The sequence below is a fragment of the Falco punctatus genome (assembly GCF_963210335.1).
Source record: "Falco punctatus genome assembly, chromosome: 5".
NCBI classification, from domain to species: domain Eukaryota; kingdom Metazoa; phylum Chordata; class Aves; order Falconiformes; family Falconidae; genus Falco; species Falco punctatus.
This window is the reverse complement of record NC_137584.1, coordinates 57,577,581-57,593,084: the sequence shown is the minus strand read 5'-3', so window position 1 is coordinate 57,593,084 and position 15,504 is coordinate 57,577,581. Positions and strand designations below refer to the sequence as shown.

The following is a 15,504-nucleotide window of genomic DNA, read 5'->3' as shown; positions in this document are numbered from 1 at the left end:
GGAGGAGAAATGGAAGGTTAGCTTCTCTGCACGGACCATACCGGTCTGCATGATCTTAAGTGTCAAAGTCTCATAGCCATGTATAGGGAGACCAGTACCAGTCATTCTGCAATGCCTAAGCTAGAGGATTTTTCTGACTATCTCTATTTCCATTTTCTTTTTATTTTTCCCTGCAGTGCAAGAGGCAAAATCAGGATCAGAGCTGTAAGGCAGACTTACAGTATTTGGAAGGAAAAGACAACATGCATAAGCACATTTTTTTAATTAAAAAATTCGATTGTACTTACTTATATGAAAATGGGCTTTCAGAAACTGCTGGATCCCATTAAGTTGCATGCTGTTTTTAATGTAAAGCATTTCAGTACCGTTCTTTGGGAGGAGTCTGTTTGCATACAATATTAGACATAATTTTTCTGTATGTACTAGGTGTCTGACTGTGGTACTCATATACACAGTAAATGGTGTCTTACAGCAAAAAGAGCTGCACTGGACACTGTGGGACTTCCTGGAAGAAAAAGTTCCTAAGATGTGTCATATATATTTACACACATACACACAGATGAGATGTGACAATGAACGAGCCAGTTTGTGAACATCTTACCTCCTTTGGTAGCCAGCTACTTCTCTGAGTAGACATTTTGGTTGCAGAAGAACTCCCTGTGTATTCCTACCAGCAATAGCTTGAGCAGCTCAACCGCCTTGAGATTAATTTGGAAAAAAAAATCTCAAACTCCCAAACCAGTCAGAATATCTCTGTGAAAAACAGAAAGATTCTGCAAAGAAGCAAGCAGACCATACGTACCTATATATCTGTCTGTGCTGCACTTCCATCAATAATATCTTTAGCAGCTCTGCATCTCACATGGTACAAGAATAGCTGACTTGCTGCATATATCTCGTGATGTAGAACTAAAACTCAGAACGATTTTCTGTGTCGCCATGCCAGCTGGCAGTGTCATCTTTGCAGAGTTCACACATGAATGCAATTTCCTTCAATGAAAGTCCTTTTCTACTGTGAATATGATTTAGAAATTTTTAGCTGCAGTAAACTATGGAAATTTGAGGGGCATTGGTAAAAGACTATCCAGGCACATCTGCCACAAGCAGTTGCATAGCTCCAGTCAGAGGGGCAATCAAAACCAGACTCCTTAGCATTAAGATCCCTGTGACATGTTAGCAAGTCTATCCATCTACATAAGTCTATCCATCTACTAAGAATGAATATTAAAGAGCTTCTGGCTTTACTGCAGTGACTAGTCAAAGGATTTTAGCTCACCCATTAATATCAGGAGCACGCTTTGCTTACTTGTCTTACATGCCTTGGACATATCTGTGTGGTGCCTGCTCTCTTCCCCCCAATCATGTTGGGATTGCGTCTGCTCTGTAGTAAAGGGAAACATTATCTCATACAATATAGCCATATATTTTGGGGTCACACATAGATAATCTGATTTAAAAATATAAAATGTATGGACTCTCCCCTACAGTGTAATTTTTCAGTGAATCTTGGCCATACGCACACAAACATGCACCACTAGAAGGAATCAAAGTCTGGACCCTTAAACAGAAACATTGTGGACTGCAGTTACTAGAGAAAAGGCATAAACCAGCAGCCCTTTGATAGGTACTAGGAAAACTGTAAGAATAAGCACTACTTGGGATATTGCACTATTTTTTTTCTTTTTCCTTCATTTTTTCCCCTTCAAAATTAGTAAGGAATGTAACACTACATGATCTGATCAAAATTCAGGAGATGCCCCATCCTAGGACAGGTTCTACTTCTGCTTTGCTCCCCAGCTGTCCCTAGAGAGGGGCATCCCTCTGCAAAAGAGCGTAAGACTGTAAATTTGTTGCAGCGTGGTAAAAATCACCCATTCCTCCAGAGAAGACCATAAGATTGTATTTTTGTCCCGGCATGGAAGAAAGCATCCTATACTGAGGACTGAAGTTACTTGTACTCTGGTCACACTGCCTGGCACGATCACTGGACTTGAAGTACACTCTTACTCTTGTCCTCAAACACATGGCTGGTTCACATTTATTTTCCAGGAATGTCCCCATTTCAGCAGTGTGACAGAGTGTGCCCTTGTGCAGCATGGGTGAAAGACACAATATATTGTGCATTCCATAATGTCTGTGCTGTGTGTACCATCATGCATCTCCTAGTAAAACTGGCTGCTGCCACAGCAAGGATTAACAACTGAGACTTCAATTACCACCATACCATCAAATATGGGAAGAGGAAGGACTGGTGTTAATCTGACATTACTAACATCAGTCTTTCAGTATCTCCTGCTATTATGGGCTCACAGAGCAGGAAGAGCATACAAAGATGCTGACTGAAAAAAGACAGTACGTTCCTGGAAGTTTCAGGTGGTATGAAGTAGGCAGCACAGAGGGATCTTCTATTAGAAGCAAAGAACTAGCCAGAGCATTTACTACAAGTGTTGCACCCTCCTCTTTGATTCTCTGTTTTCTTCCTGATTTTTATTTGCACACTTTCACTTGCATCATATTGAGGGTTTGATCTCTCTTACCCCATGGAAATTCTGATACAATTCTTTTTAGAGAAACAGAGTTAGCAAGGCAACCTTGGGTATGAGCTCCCATAGCCACACAGCAACTGGGTCAACCACACACATCAGAAACACATCTCTGCTGATGCAAGTACTTTGCCAAACAGAAAAGATGTAAGGGAGAGGGGTAGAAGCAAACCCCAAAAGCAGATTAATCATAATTTCAGAAAACAAGAGCACAAATTTGGTGTAATGTATGCCACTAACAGCTGATGAAGGAAGTGCATTTTCAGTGATGCAAAACAATAGATCAAGATCTAATACATTTGTGAATGGCAATAGTAACACCAGCACTTTTCAGAACTGTCCAAAAGTTCAGAGGCTGTCCAAAAAATATTTTGACTGCAGTACAGATAGAAAGCCCGGTGGTATGGCATATACATATAGACCAATGGCAATATACCACATAAAAATATACATCCACTGGGAATTGAGGAGGAGTAGAAAGGCTAGAGGCAACAAGAGGGTTGAAGTAGTGCATTTGGAATAAATGTGTTCTGCCTTCCAGTTTAAAGACCGTGTATACAACCAAAGACACCATTACAGCTCAGTGCAATAGAGAATACTATCAGTATAATAGCTAGAGTTGTATATTACAGATCTCAAAACCAAAGAAATTCTTTGCATAGCAACACTGTGAGAATTGCATAAGTTCTTGCATGCTCGGAAATATAGGCTTGGTCCAGAAATAACAAAACTCTAAGGCAAATGGCCTGCCCTGCTGGGTTGCTGTAGATCTTTGCTAAAATGCTGTTGAAGCCATTTGGATACAAAATCCCCACTTAAAGAAAGAATTTTTTAAATAGACAACTGGAGAAATAAATCGGTGCTCTGAATGCTCTGGAAAATTATGTTACATTGCCAATTCTTTTCTATATATAACAGCTAATTCCCTTACAGAATGCGTAATAGTGAAAAATAATTGTTGCTGGAGAAAAAGCAAAGTTCATCCTTTCAGCAACGTTTTAAAGATACACAAGAAGTCTACTGCTAGCACTGGGAAGACAAAACATTTACTGGAAATGTACTCTCACTTTGAAGAATGATATCCAGAGATTTTAAAGGAAAAAGAAAATACAAAAGTTGTACTCCTCCTGCTTCTAGCAGAGGCTCTGAGTCGGGCCAGTTTCCTAGCCTTCAGGTGGCCTGCTCTGTTGCATATGTAGATAAGCTCCAACTGACCCTTCTCTGTTTTTCTACTCTGCTGCACTCCTCCCTAAAAGGGTCTCAGGGAAAGATTATGGCTCCATCTTCCATCATGAGGGAGAATGATGCTTTCTGTCAACTAAGTACCAGCCAGCTGATTCCTAGTGACACCCCCATTTCAATGGACAGGTGATTCCATGTGTGCTGGGAGTTTTGCATTTATTTCAGTACTAAAGCCCATAAACATGCAATAAGGAGAGTCTCAGATTTGTTCAAAGCACAATCTGAACAAGTCTGCATCTGCATTAAGACCTTAGACAGCATATAGAGGAATAATATTAAAAACCTATTTTAAAAACAGGCTTACAAAACTCACCGCTTCCATTGGTGACACTAAGATTAATAGAAAGGTCAAGTTATACTTGATTATTTGTGGTTCTTGCATGAGTGTGTGTGCATATGTGTGTGCGTGTATAAAAACTCTGGCTTCAGAGCTTCCAAGGTAACTGTATTTCCTTGCCAAAGATAACATGGAAGAACCCTAAAGTCCAATGGAGCTCTTCCCCTGCTAGCAAGTAAGTGCAATAAGGCCCTTACTATGGTTCAGTAATCACAATTCTGGGAACTAAAAAATTCACCACAGTGCACTGGCCATACAGGTGCAGTTGAAGAGAATATTTAAACAATGTCAGTGGCAATTTCCTAAAACTGGTATGTCCAGCTAGCCACCTGCAGACCAAAATCACCAGTTTTGACGGTTTTGGGCACCAGAACCAATGTCTGTAATTAGACGGACACAGAAAGTCTAGACAAAATGGGCTTGTCCTTGACCTATTAGTTTATTTCAAAAACCTTCTGTTCATTAAACTTACATACATCAGGGAATGTTGTAGATATTTGATCCTTTCTCTGTTATTCAACAATGTGATATATGTCAAAGGTGATCAAAGGAACTGATGGGAATTAAACACCTTCACTGACTAATCAAGGGAAACGCTTTTGTAGTTACAGACTTCAAACAAAAGTGCACCACCATTTTTCAGAACAAAACGGCTAAACTTTACCATGAAGGTAATTTAAAGGAGTTTTATTGAAGTCAACACTGACTGAAATTAAGAACCACATTTTTTTACAATTTCTCATATTACCCTTTCCTTAGCCTTAGGCATTTAAACCTGCTCAGCTACTTAGGCATTTAAAAGGTCAATTGGCAAGGCATTTTGGTTTGCTGATTTCCAGTTAGCTAGACTCTTAAGCCATGTTCCAAAATCACCATGAATCACCTCTGATTTTTCTAGTTCTAAGGAAGCTGATGGAGTGCAATCTCTAAATTAGGGCAAAGGGCAAATTTATAGTACTCTTGATTTTTTACTCAAGCACACAGATTTTTGTCTCTAACCAAACTGTATAAATTTTCCTCAAAATTTCCTTCCTTGTATATTTTTCGGTAATAACTGCAATAATGTCTGAGTAAATTTTGATTAATTGTTGATCTGTCTGTGGGATTTTCCCACCACTTATACCTCAAAAAGACCGGAAGTCTAGATTGGGCGCAGTACTCTGAGCATGGTTTTGCCATGCAGGCAGCCATAATGGCATGATAAAGTGGGATTTATGGCTCTAATGCCTGCTCCCTCCCATGGTGGCATGCCTGAACAATTACTGGTACTACCATACAGGCCGTATTGCTCAGAACACATGGCCTCCTGTCTTCTTGCTCTGCAAAACCAAAGTTGTGCGGAAGAAAGAAGAATAAGGCCCTAAAAAGAAGGAAAAAGGCATGGATTCTCAACATGACTGGAGTAGGACAACAGATCACTATCAAATTAAGCACAATTAATTTTCCCTATATTGCCACATATACAATTCACTAGGACAAAAGCCTACACTCTCTCTGAAATCCTTTTTACATTCACATAAGAAGATGTGCACATTAATGGATCCTGGGGTGATTTTTGAAATTCCTTTGAATACACACTGTTTCTCCAGCAGCAGCAGAAAAGTTGCAAGACAAGACCCGGCTGATATAGAAGTGCCTCTCTACTCCTTTTATCATAGACGTGCTGTTTAAAGGTAACATTTGTCATTGTTACCGCACTATGCCTCCAGCAACAGCCTAGAGAAGGGTGCAAAAATTCCAGGATGAAGGACACTGTCTTTCTGAAAGTTCAGCAAGAGTCTGGGTAGCATCTGGATTTCTTTCACGTTGGGGGAAGGAACAAGCCAGGCTCTGTGCATGTCATTCAGACGGCCCATAATACCAATTCATGCGATGGCAAAAACATACTTCCAACGCCATGTGTCTAGGATTTCAGGCAGCATTGTGATCATACCTCGATGCAATATTTCCATACTAGATGCAGCTTGTTGCCAGAGTGCAAGTAAACTTCGCAACTGACTGCCACGAGTCAGTCCAGGAGCAGTAAATTAGCAAGTGGCTGAGGCACTCTAGTCTAGGAGAAAAGTAAAAAAGGAGTGTGGCTGCAGCACTGGGAACAATGGTCCTTGTTCTCCTGCCTTGAGTGAAAGTAAACAAGTCCATTGTTATCTGACTTTGCCAAACCTCAAAGTATAATGCTAGAAGGAAAAATAAGTTTTACAGAATTGAGCACATACAACCCTTTTCTTCCCTTCATAAACTATATTACACTAGTCGAAATTACCGAAGTGTTTACAGTATGCTATATATATAATGGCACATTTAAGCTTTTAAAAGGGATTGGAACATTTCAGAAATGTCTCTGGTGCTGAAAAAGGCTAATGCATTACAAATCATATAATATTTTAATTAAAAAAAAATATGTTTGGGTATTTTGTCCTAGCATCATAAGGGTTAGGAAACCAAACGAGGATGCCGTGAAGCATGACTGATGCATCAGTCAAGCTAGTCTGCTTCAGATACATATTGTGCAAGGCATTATCGCTGCAATCAGTCACAAAAATGCATATTTAGTTTTTGTACATTAAATACTACACCTGTGAACCTATGTAAAAGATATACAAAATATAAATGTCATCAGGACTGTATATTTCAAACTTTTTAAAATAAACACAAAGTATATATATATATATGTAGGCATATAGGTTGTAATTTCAATGTCAACACTAGCACAGTTTGTCTCTTCTAAATACAGACCTGTATACTTCCTAGTCCAACACATGCACCTACAAACACATGATCATGCATACAGCTTTACATTCTGCTGTTTGCAGAAGAGTCAGAATATACAGCACTATACATTGTTTCAACTCAAAACTGATTGGCAAATTAAGGAAGATGCCATTCAAAATAAATTCCTTGTGAGCTATTACCAAAAAAACCAGAGAAAACCAGGGGTATAGTTATTTCATTTCAATAAAAACACTGAAGACCATGGTGATGATGACCTAAGATTCAAAACGCTTTGTCCGGCATGTGGTGGGGGTCACTTTTGGACAAGATACAACAGTGTGGAAGTGGTTGCTATAGCACATACCGAACACAGTTAATAATGAGGCGTAGAGCTTTCACAACACCATCCGACCCAGCTCTGGGTTCAGACTACGGAGGTCTCTGACCGAAAGGAGACAGAGCAGTTGTATGCTGTTCTTCTCACAGCAGGCGGTGCTGACGGTGATCTGGATGCCCATCTGGAAGGTAAGCGTCGATTTGCTGGCCGAGCGGGCCGGGAGAAACCCTTCCCACTCAAACATTTAGCTGGCACAGATATCTAGAACACAAAGGCAATTTCTTGCTTTAACAAGTTACGGCTTTTGTGGAATGCAGCGGGAATGCAGGAAGACATTTGGGGTGACCTCAGAACAGGTGGTCTCCAGCTATTAAAAGGAGCACAGTAATGCGCAGAATGCAAAAGAACAGCTATTTCTATGTATAGGGATTCTCACATCGGTTGCAGCTTAAAATATATGGAGACAAGTGTCAGACACAAGGAAAGGTGGCATTAAGTTCTCATTTCTTTTCATTTTTGGAAGTTTTTTTGTCAATGAACACTGTGTACTGTTCTAAAAGTAGAACTCAGGATACCATCTTAACATTACTGGGGTATGAGCTACATACTTTTCAGGTATTTTTTGATAGATCCTATTTCAGCAGTCACATCTTGCTAAGAACTCTGTTTCCATTAGTGCAACATGATGCTGTTTACACTTAGTAACTAATTCAGTGTGGTTGTGTATTAATGCAGTGTCATGTCTACATGCAGAGCCTTATACACACAAGAAAACCAACAGATTTTGATCATAACCACAGCGATGTAATTTGGAAATATTGAAAATAAATCAAATGCCTCATGCCATGTGTAGTTCTTTACGTCTTTGAGACATGAATGCTGCTGGACCTAAAACAGTGCTCCCTAATTAGACAATATTCTACACTTAGTTTGTGTGGCTAGAAATGACAACACGAAGTGTAAACCTATGGAGAAAAACCAGTTGGTTTAGTAAAGTTATTTTGGCTTTACACCAATTTAAATTCAATCATTATCTAGTCATTATTTCTTCCTTATGTATTCACAGATGAAAATTTGTTTTCCTATCAAAAGCTGATGGGATGAAAAGGAAATCGGAAGCTTCATAGTTTTTTCTTTCTGTGCTGTAGTAAAGCTAAGCATCTGCTAAGCAAGATGTTGCATCACTGCAAGGCTGTCGGAAAGACGTGCAAAAGAAAAACTGCATGGTTGGATTCTCAGCTGTTTAAATCCACATAGCTTCACTGAAGTCTGTGAATTTGTGAGAGTTTAAAGCATAACAGCTGACAGTCTGAACCCATTTAAGTTTCTCAGCTCAAAATACATTTGTCTTCTCTTTTCTGAGGCACTAAGGAGCACATCTCTTCGTGATTGTTGGCCAAGGAGCTCTTCAGGAAAAGTGATTTTTCTTTCTTTGCAGGTCTTTTACAGAACCTGCAATTTATAGTGTATTTTCAAAACCATCTGTTTCTCTTTTCATTAAGAAAGAATGTCGGCAAAGGCAATATTACTAAAGTTCTGCAAATAAAATTCAGCCAAATATAAATTAATTAGTCATGCCATACTCTTCTGTTACTTTAAGCCTATGCTTGAATATATAGGAGAAGCCTGGAACTGAGACAAGAGTAAGAGGACATCATTTTATTACTGGAAAGTTTATGGAGCTACAATACCCCTTTTCGTAGAGAGTTCCAAGGAAATCCTGAACCAAGCAGCACCCTGGATGCTGAAGAATGCTATCTAAGCCCTCTAGCATTTTGACATGGCCAAGTGTGCGTTTGGGGAGGCTTATGAAATAACTCGTCAGCTACAGGAACGAGGGAGGGAGTTAAAACCTGATTGCAGTTCTCACTACTTCGGTCCTTGAATAACTGCACTGCAGCTAAAATCTAGCTGTACACAACAGCAGCAGAGATCAGAATCTGGCACACATCTTCGCTAGTCATACTTACTCAAACTCTTCTGCCCTTCAGAGGAAATATTCCTGATTCATCCAAATCCTGGCTCAAAGTGTCTATCGCTGCATATTATTTACAATAGTGCATTAGCCTGCCTCATTTTAGAATCTGAAACTTGGTATGAAACTGAATTATTTTGTTCTTGTCATTCTTATGAACCTTACCTCTGGTAACTTCTGTCGCTCTTTCCCTTGCTTGAGTTGCTGCCCAATATGTCTGGCTGAATTCCTTGGCAATTCTTGCTTTCCTTGCTCAATTTGGAGCATTTCTAAATACTGACTCAATGTTTCACAACCCCCATCGGTGAATTCACAATTTGCTCGTGTCCACTTATCTTTGGAGCATTTTGCATTACATGGAGAAGTCACTGTCGATTTTTCATAGTTTTTCAAAAGCTTTTCAACAACACCATAGTTCGACCTTGAGTCAGCTGAACGCGGGCGACCGGATAGATTACTTGGTCTCCAGTCATGCTCGTGAAGCATGTGCCTATAACCACTAGTATTTGGAAGTCCATTTATTTGCTTTTGTTGCCCTGCTGTTCTGACAGCTTTGCTGGGGTTGCTAGTTTCCTGCTCCTTTGCTGCAGAGAATTTGGGATTTGAAACGCAAGATGCATTTACAGTTTCTGTCCTGCTAATAGCAGAGTCACACAGTGGGCCACAAGGTTTGTGATCTTCTGATACTGTTCGAGGCACCTGGTTTTCTTGCAAAGCATTGTTACGTTTATCTGTGTGAAATACAGTCCGGTTAAACTCATCGATCTTTGCTGCTAAAGTTTCATTTCTTTGGGTCTTTCCCAAAGTATACCTAGAGTCTTCCAAAAGATCACTGTGCAGGGTAGCAGGGGCATAAAAGTCGTTGCTGTAATAAGGACTGCTGTGAGACTTGGGATTTTGTTTCTGGTGCTTCTTGTTGCTCTGGGCCATATTTCCATCTGAACAACTCTTTTGGGCTGACAGTGAGGAAGGTTCACTTTTATTGTCTTTTCCAAGTTTGCCCACATCATATGCCCACGTGTTGTGGCAGAAATTTGTTGGTACATTGCACTCATTTTTGGTTACAAGTATTGCAGCAGTTGCCATCACAGGACCTTTCACAGCCTGCCCTTCATTTGCACAGGCTGCTGCAGTTTCATTCTGGTTTATAGGTGAAGGATTCATCAGTTTCCGTCCACTCCTACAGTCCTGAGCCTTGCAATTGCTTTTGATGCCTGGATCTCTTATTGATGCTTCAGAAAGCTGTACAACTGCAGAAAGTGAATTTGTTAGGTGCCGAGAAGTGCTCCGTGGAGGAACTGGTGGAGCTTCTTTCTTGTGCCAAGGTCTGAATTCTGTTCCTCTGTCAGCACCAGTAAGACCACCATAGGACATGTCCTTCAAAGCCTTGGTGGAGCTCATCAGATTCTTCCTATTATTATGTTCCTCTGTTTCAGAAGCAACTAATGCCTGTGATTCACTGCTGGACACATGGTTCATTTCAGGCAGAATAACTGTGGTTTCAGTTTCCTCAAATTCCCCCAGGAAAGGAAGTGACTTCATTCTGGAAATAAAAGGAGAGGTGTTTTAGGGATGAGCAACAAGGGTATTCCCCCGGGGACCTCAGCATGGATTCATCTTCCCCATGAGCAGGTGTTTTAACACTGGTTGCTTAAAAAGATTTGGAAGCAGTTTTACTGCAGCTGATACATCCAGCATATTTGAAAAATAAAGAATCTGAAGAAAGCTCAACAAAGCGAATCTTGTATTCCTTTCCCTTGCCACTAAAATCCTTTTTCCTTGTTTTTGTAGATTGTTTTCTTACTGCCTTACAGTAAGGACAGTGGGATCTTGTGAGTTCTGACAACTCCAGTGAGAGTCTACCTGACTATGAAGCAAGTTAGGAAAACTTTAGGACATAGTGTAGGTTTCCTAACATTACACATGACAGTAAAAATGTGTCTTTTGAGATCTGTTAAAAACTCACTTTTCTCAGCCAGGATTTAGAAACTGTGCATCAGCTATGACTCTATTTGCTTTAAAGATACAAACACTAACCATGCCATGTAATAACTTGGTGACAGACAGCCAACTGATTGCACAGAAGAGTGTAAAAAATCCCTCTGCTCTTTGAGAGCATCTGAGAAGACCTTGTCATGATGCAGACTTCCATGGGGGTCTCAGCATAGCTGAGACACAGCTTTTCTGTCTCTTTCATGGTATGCACCCTGTGACAACCAGGTTCAGTCTTACCTTCTGAGAATTTCTGCACAACTTGAGAGGAAGACTAGTGTTTAGCTTGCTAAAGGAGACCATGAACATTGAATCTTTAGCAGATGGTGGAACATTCATTTGCCATACTTTTCAGGGTCTGGCTTACCAGGTTTCTATTAGTAAAAATGTATGGTTGTTCTTCCTTCTCTTGCCTTCTTTGCACTCTTCGATTATCAGTCCCCGACACATCCCCCTTTAGATTTCGATACATGAAGGCTAGATCTGGGCTTAATGTAAGAAACCTCCCAGCCTAACAAACCCATAAGGTGTTGTATAGAACTGCATGGAAATGGGACCAGGGCAATCAGAAATATCTGTTCACTTTCCCAATCCTCTATATAGCCATTAGAAACAAGTACAATTTAATCTTGTATAAATACTAATTTCATTTTCTAAGTTCTACAGATAAACTCCCTTTTGCTAGCAAAATGTACCCTTGTATCATATTTCAGTATATTTCATTTGAATGTTTTGTGCTGAGCACTAAACATTAGGAGGATAGGAACTGCCCAAGTCCTAATAAATTCAACAGCATCCCCCCGCTTCAAAGTGAACAGGAGCAGTCTCATTATTCATTTTTTCCCTCTAATATAAAGAATCCAAATATGTTTCTACCTTCTGTGGTTGGACTTCTTTCGAATTTCCTCTTGATAGCTGCATAGTTCTTCACTGACTCTGGCAAGTTCTTTAAGAGCCTTTATAAATATAAAAACAGTCCTTTAACAGAAGCCTTTTAAATGGTATCTCCAGAATTATTTTTAAACTTGTGGTGATTTGCATTTAAGACTCACAGCAGAGGAAAGCAGCACAAGGAAAGATATAAAAATACTCCCAGGTTATGAATGGAGGTAAAAAGCATGCTGTTAACACATTTTAACACATTTAAACAGTGAGAGAGGACACTCATCCACAGCAAACAGAGGAGGCAGTAGAGACAGTGACTTGTTGGAAAGCTAAAATCAGGAAGATCAGTTCTTTAGGTTAGCCTGGCAGGCCAAAGCCTCAGTATTTTCCTCACTCTTGTAACTGAAACATGCTCATACTTTACTTACTAAATTGAGATCACCAATATAATTCTTGGCATTTTTCTTGGAAGTTTTGATGCTGAGGCTGTCTTCAGGTTTCTCACAGTTCTCAAAGGCCAGATTGTCCATTAACAGAGTATTGTTTCTGCTCTTGGCTCTGGTTTCTTTACATTCATGTCCTGTTTTACTGAGCAAATTCCTTTTTTCCATCCTGTCATTTGCCACACTGTGTTGATAGTTTAGCTCCACTGTGTCACTCTCTTCCAAAGTAGGGGAATGCATGGACAGCTGCAGCATCTTGCTCTGAAAGGCCTTATTATCATGGACACTCATATTGCTCTCCCTTCTAAGTTTTACCTCCTGGTAAAGCTGAAAAACCAATAGAACCTTCTATTAAATCCTGGTACTGTGATGAACTTTATGATAAAAGAACATATTTGGCTTCTGTTTTGAATGACGCTTCAGTCAGTAGCACCAAGTAGAAAGATTTTATACATGTGTTAGTAGAAGTGTTGAGTCACACAGTGTGATAGTTCACAGACCATTATTGTCACAGGATGAGGACAGAGCTGTTACCATTCACAAACTCTTTGCCATGGTTTTAATGTATGGCTTCCACCCATAGGATGGGACTGGAAGAGATCACACAAGGTCAACAGCCCTGCCTTGAGCCAGAAGTTGTATGGTTGTCTTCCAAGTAATATCAGCACACAGTGTGGTGGACACAGCATTGATCTGATGGATGGAGAATGTGAGGGAATGCGAAGGAGGGGAGGGCTCTGGCTATATTACAGGGTGTTTATATTAGTTTAATGAAGGGAAGTGAATTTTCATCATATACAGCGCCATCTGACTAGAGCAGACTTCTGGTTCTCAGGCAAGTGAAATTCTTCACTATGAGTGGAGTGATACATCAGTACTGCAGAATGGTATTATTTGGCAATGCACTGTTACCCCCTTCTTTCATGCTATCTGCTGAGATCCAGTGGCTACATTAGTAAATGAAAAGGTGTTAATTCCTGTCACCCAGCACATTCAAACTAGGGAACTGTGAGAAATTATAATTAGAAAAAATAGCAACATCATAAAACCCTCTTCTGCTTACGGTATCATTTCCAGTGCCAAGAATCCCACAGCTCTTTATAAACTTTCATTCTTGCTCTTAGAAAGAAAGCCCAGAGCAGGCACCTCGGAACAGCCATCTGCCTGCTCTCTTGCAGTGCACAAGGCCATCACAACAGTGTTTGGAAGGACAGTGAAGAAGAATAACAACATGAAGAACATGTGGCCATTTCAAGGGTAGTGCTGTGAATTAGAAGTGTTCTCACGTTCAGAGACTTGACACTTGACCTCATCCTGGGTTTTCAGATTTCACTCCCAAAGCCCAGCTGCTCATGGAACCCAAGGGTTGAACTTTGTAATTTCCAAGAAATGAGGGCCTCATATGGACTCAGCATAGCAGTAAGAAGGAAGGATACCACCTCATAACTCAACAAAGTCATCTCCTAAAACATGTAAGTCTTCCTGGAGGTATCCAGGAATTAAGTTAGGTTTTGGTGGGCTAGAGAAAACTACCAAATAAAAGACAAGCTGGTAAGGTGGCACAAGTTTTATTGAGGAAATTCCTCTACAGATGATGGCATTTAAAAGGTATCTCCCCTTTTTTCCAGCCATGTGGCTTTGGGGAAAGAAATGTCAGGCAACTGAAATCCCGGGCAGCTATAGACACAGCTTAAGAGGGGACCTTAGGATATTGATAACCTTGGGGTATCACATGCAGTTCTGTCTGGTCCTGCAGCACCCATTTGCTTCATTCTCTTCCCCTCAGCCCCCTTCCATTCTTAATCTCTTTTTCTGTCTCTGTCATGCTTTCCTAATCCATATGCTAATAAAGAACATGTTAAAAACATGGTCTTCGCTGCCATTGTCAGGACTATTGATAGCCAGGGTACCTTTTCACAACACATTCTCAGTCCAAAACAGCTTATACACCTAAAACAATGCAAATTCAACTACACACACGGAACATTCTTGAAGCACTCTCACCTTGGCGGTGAAGTTAGGTTAAGACTGGGCAGAAAAGTCCTAACACAAAAGACAAAATGTGGCAAAGACTGTAATACCAACGTCTGAAAGAACTGCAGGTAAAATATAAGAGAGCTGACATTATGGAATTATGTTGCAGGCTGGATTAACGGGCAGTATATGGCTGCAATTCATTTGGCTCTGATCATTTTCCTTCTCATAATTTCACGTGAGCAATCTCTGCCATACATTCCTGTGTCACCCAGCCACAGGACAGTGTTGGCAGAGAACAAGCAAAACTAGTCCATGTGTATATTATGGAAAATGTGGAAAGCTCAGTGGTGAAAAAACTTGCTTCTAGATGTTGCCAAGGCAGATTCAATTTATGCATTACAGGGTGCCAGAGGGTTCTGCTGCAGGGACAATTTGGGGACAAAAGAATAATAAATAATTTCCTTAGCTATTTCTGAAAGGAGATGCATTACAAATGGCAGGGAGTGAGTGTTTATTAGTATGTATAAACACAAGTGGTGTCAGGACTCTCATGCTATATACTATAGCTGCTTCCTTTACTAAAAGCTGTCCATAAATGGAGCAGGTTTTAGTCAGAATGATTCTGCATCATGCAGTGTTTAATGTATGATTTTACACATGATACATATGTTTTATTGTATGTTTAATGTATGCTCTTTTTAACATTACTATTTACCTCAGCAGATCTGTGCCATCTAATTCCTTTTTGCCAGTGCACTGTAATACCTACAGTTTTTGTTACCAAGTATGCATTTTCCTAAACCCCATATATGCAATTGTTTAGCATATACTTGAAAAAAGCATGTATAATACAACAGCGTGGCTCACGCCCAGCAGAACTGGCAGTAGTATATACAGCCAACAATATCATAGCAAACTTCACACAAGGTGACATTTAACCTCCTGCTTCATATCCATGACTAGTAAATAAGCACTCACAAATACTGTTTAACCCTTGGCTTTGCATCCTACCATCAGCTATTAGAAGCTTCCAGTGACAGATAAGAAATAGGATATAATTC

General features: G+C 40.1%; 1 protein-coding gene across 9 annotated transcripts in view; it reads right to left on the bottom strand.

The window, feature by feature from the left end:
- KIAA0408 overlaps positions 1 to 15,504 on the bottom strand; it is a 51,529-nt gene that overhangs the window by 24,713 nt on the left and 11,312 nt on the right. For 4 of the 9 annotated variants that reach the window (XM_080390422.1, XM_080390421.1, XM_080390420.1 and 1 more), the window contains exons 3-6: positions 12,452 to 12,793; positions 12,015 to 12,094; positions 9,312 to 10,689; positions 4,543 to 7,432 (exon numbers count right to left, since the gene is read on the bottom strand). In XM_080390422.1, coding sequence (XP_080246548.1) covers positions 7,259 to 7,432; positions 9,312 to 10,689; positions 12,015 to 12,094; positions 12,452 to 12,793 — 1,974 coding nt within the window. In that variant the 3' untranslated portion in view covers positions 4,543 to 7,258. Of the gene's footprint in view, positions 1 to 245; positions 1,382 to 4,542; positions 7,433 to 9,311; positions 10,690 to 12,014; positions 12,095 to 12,451; positions 12,794 to 15,504 lie in introns of those variants that run through there. The other 5 variants (XR_013928621.1, XR_013928619.1, XR_013928620.1 and 2 more) reach the window with 5 other exon arrangements.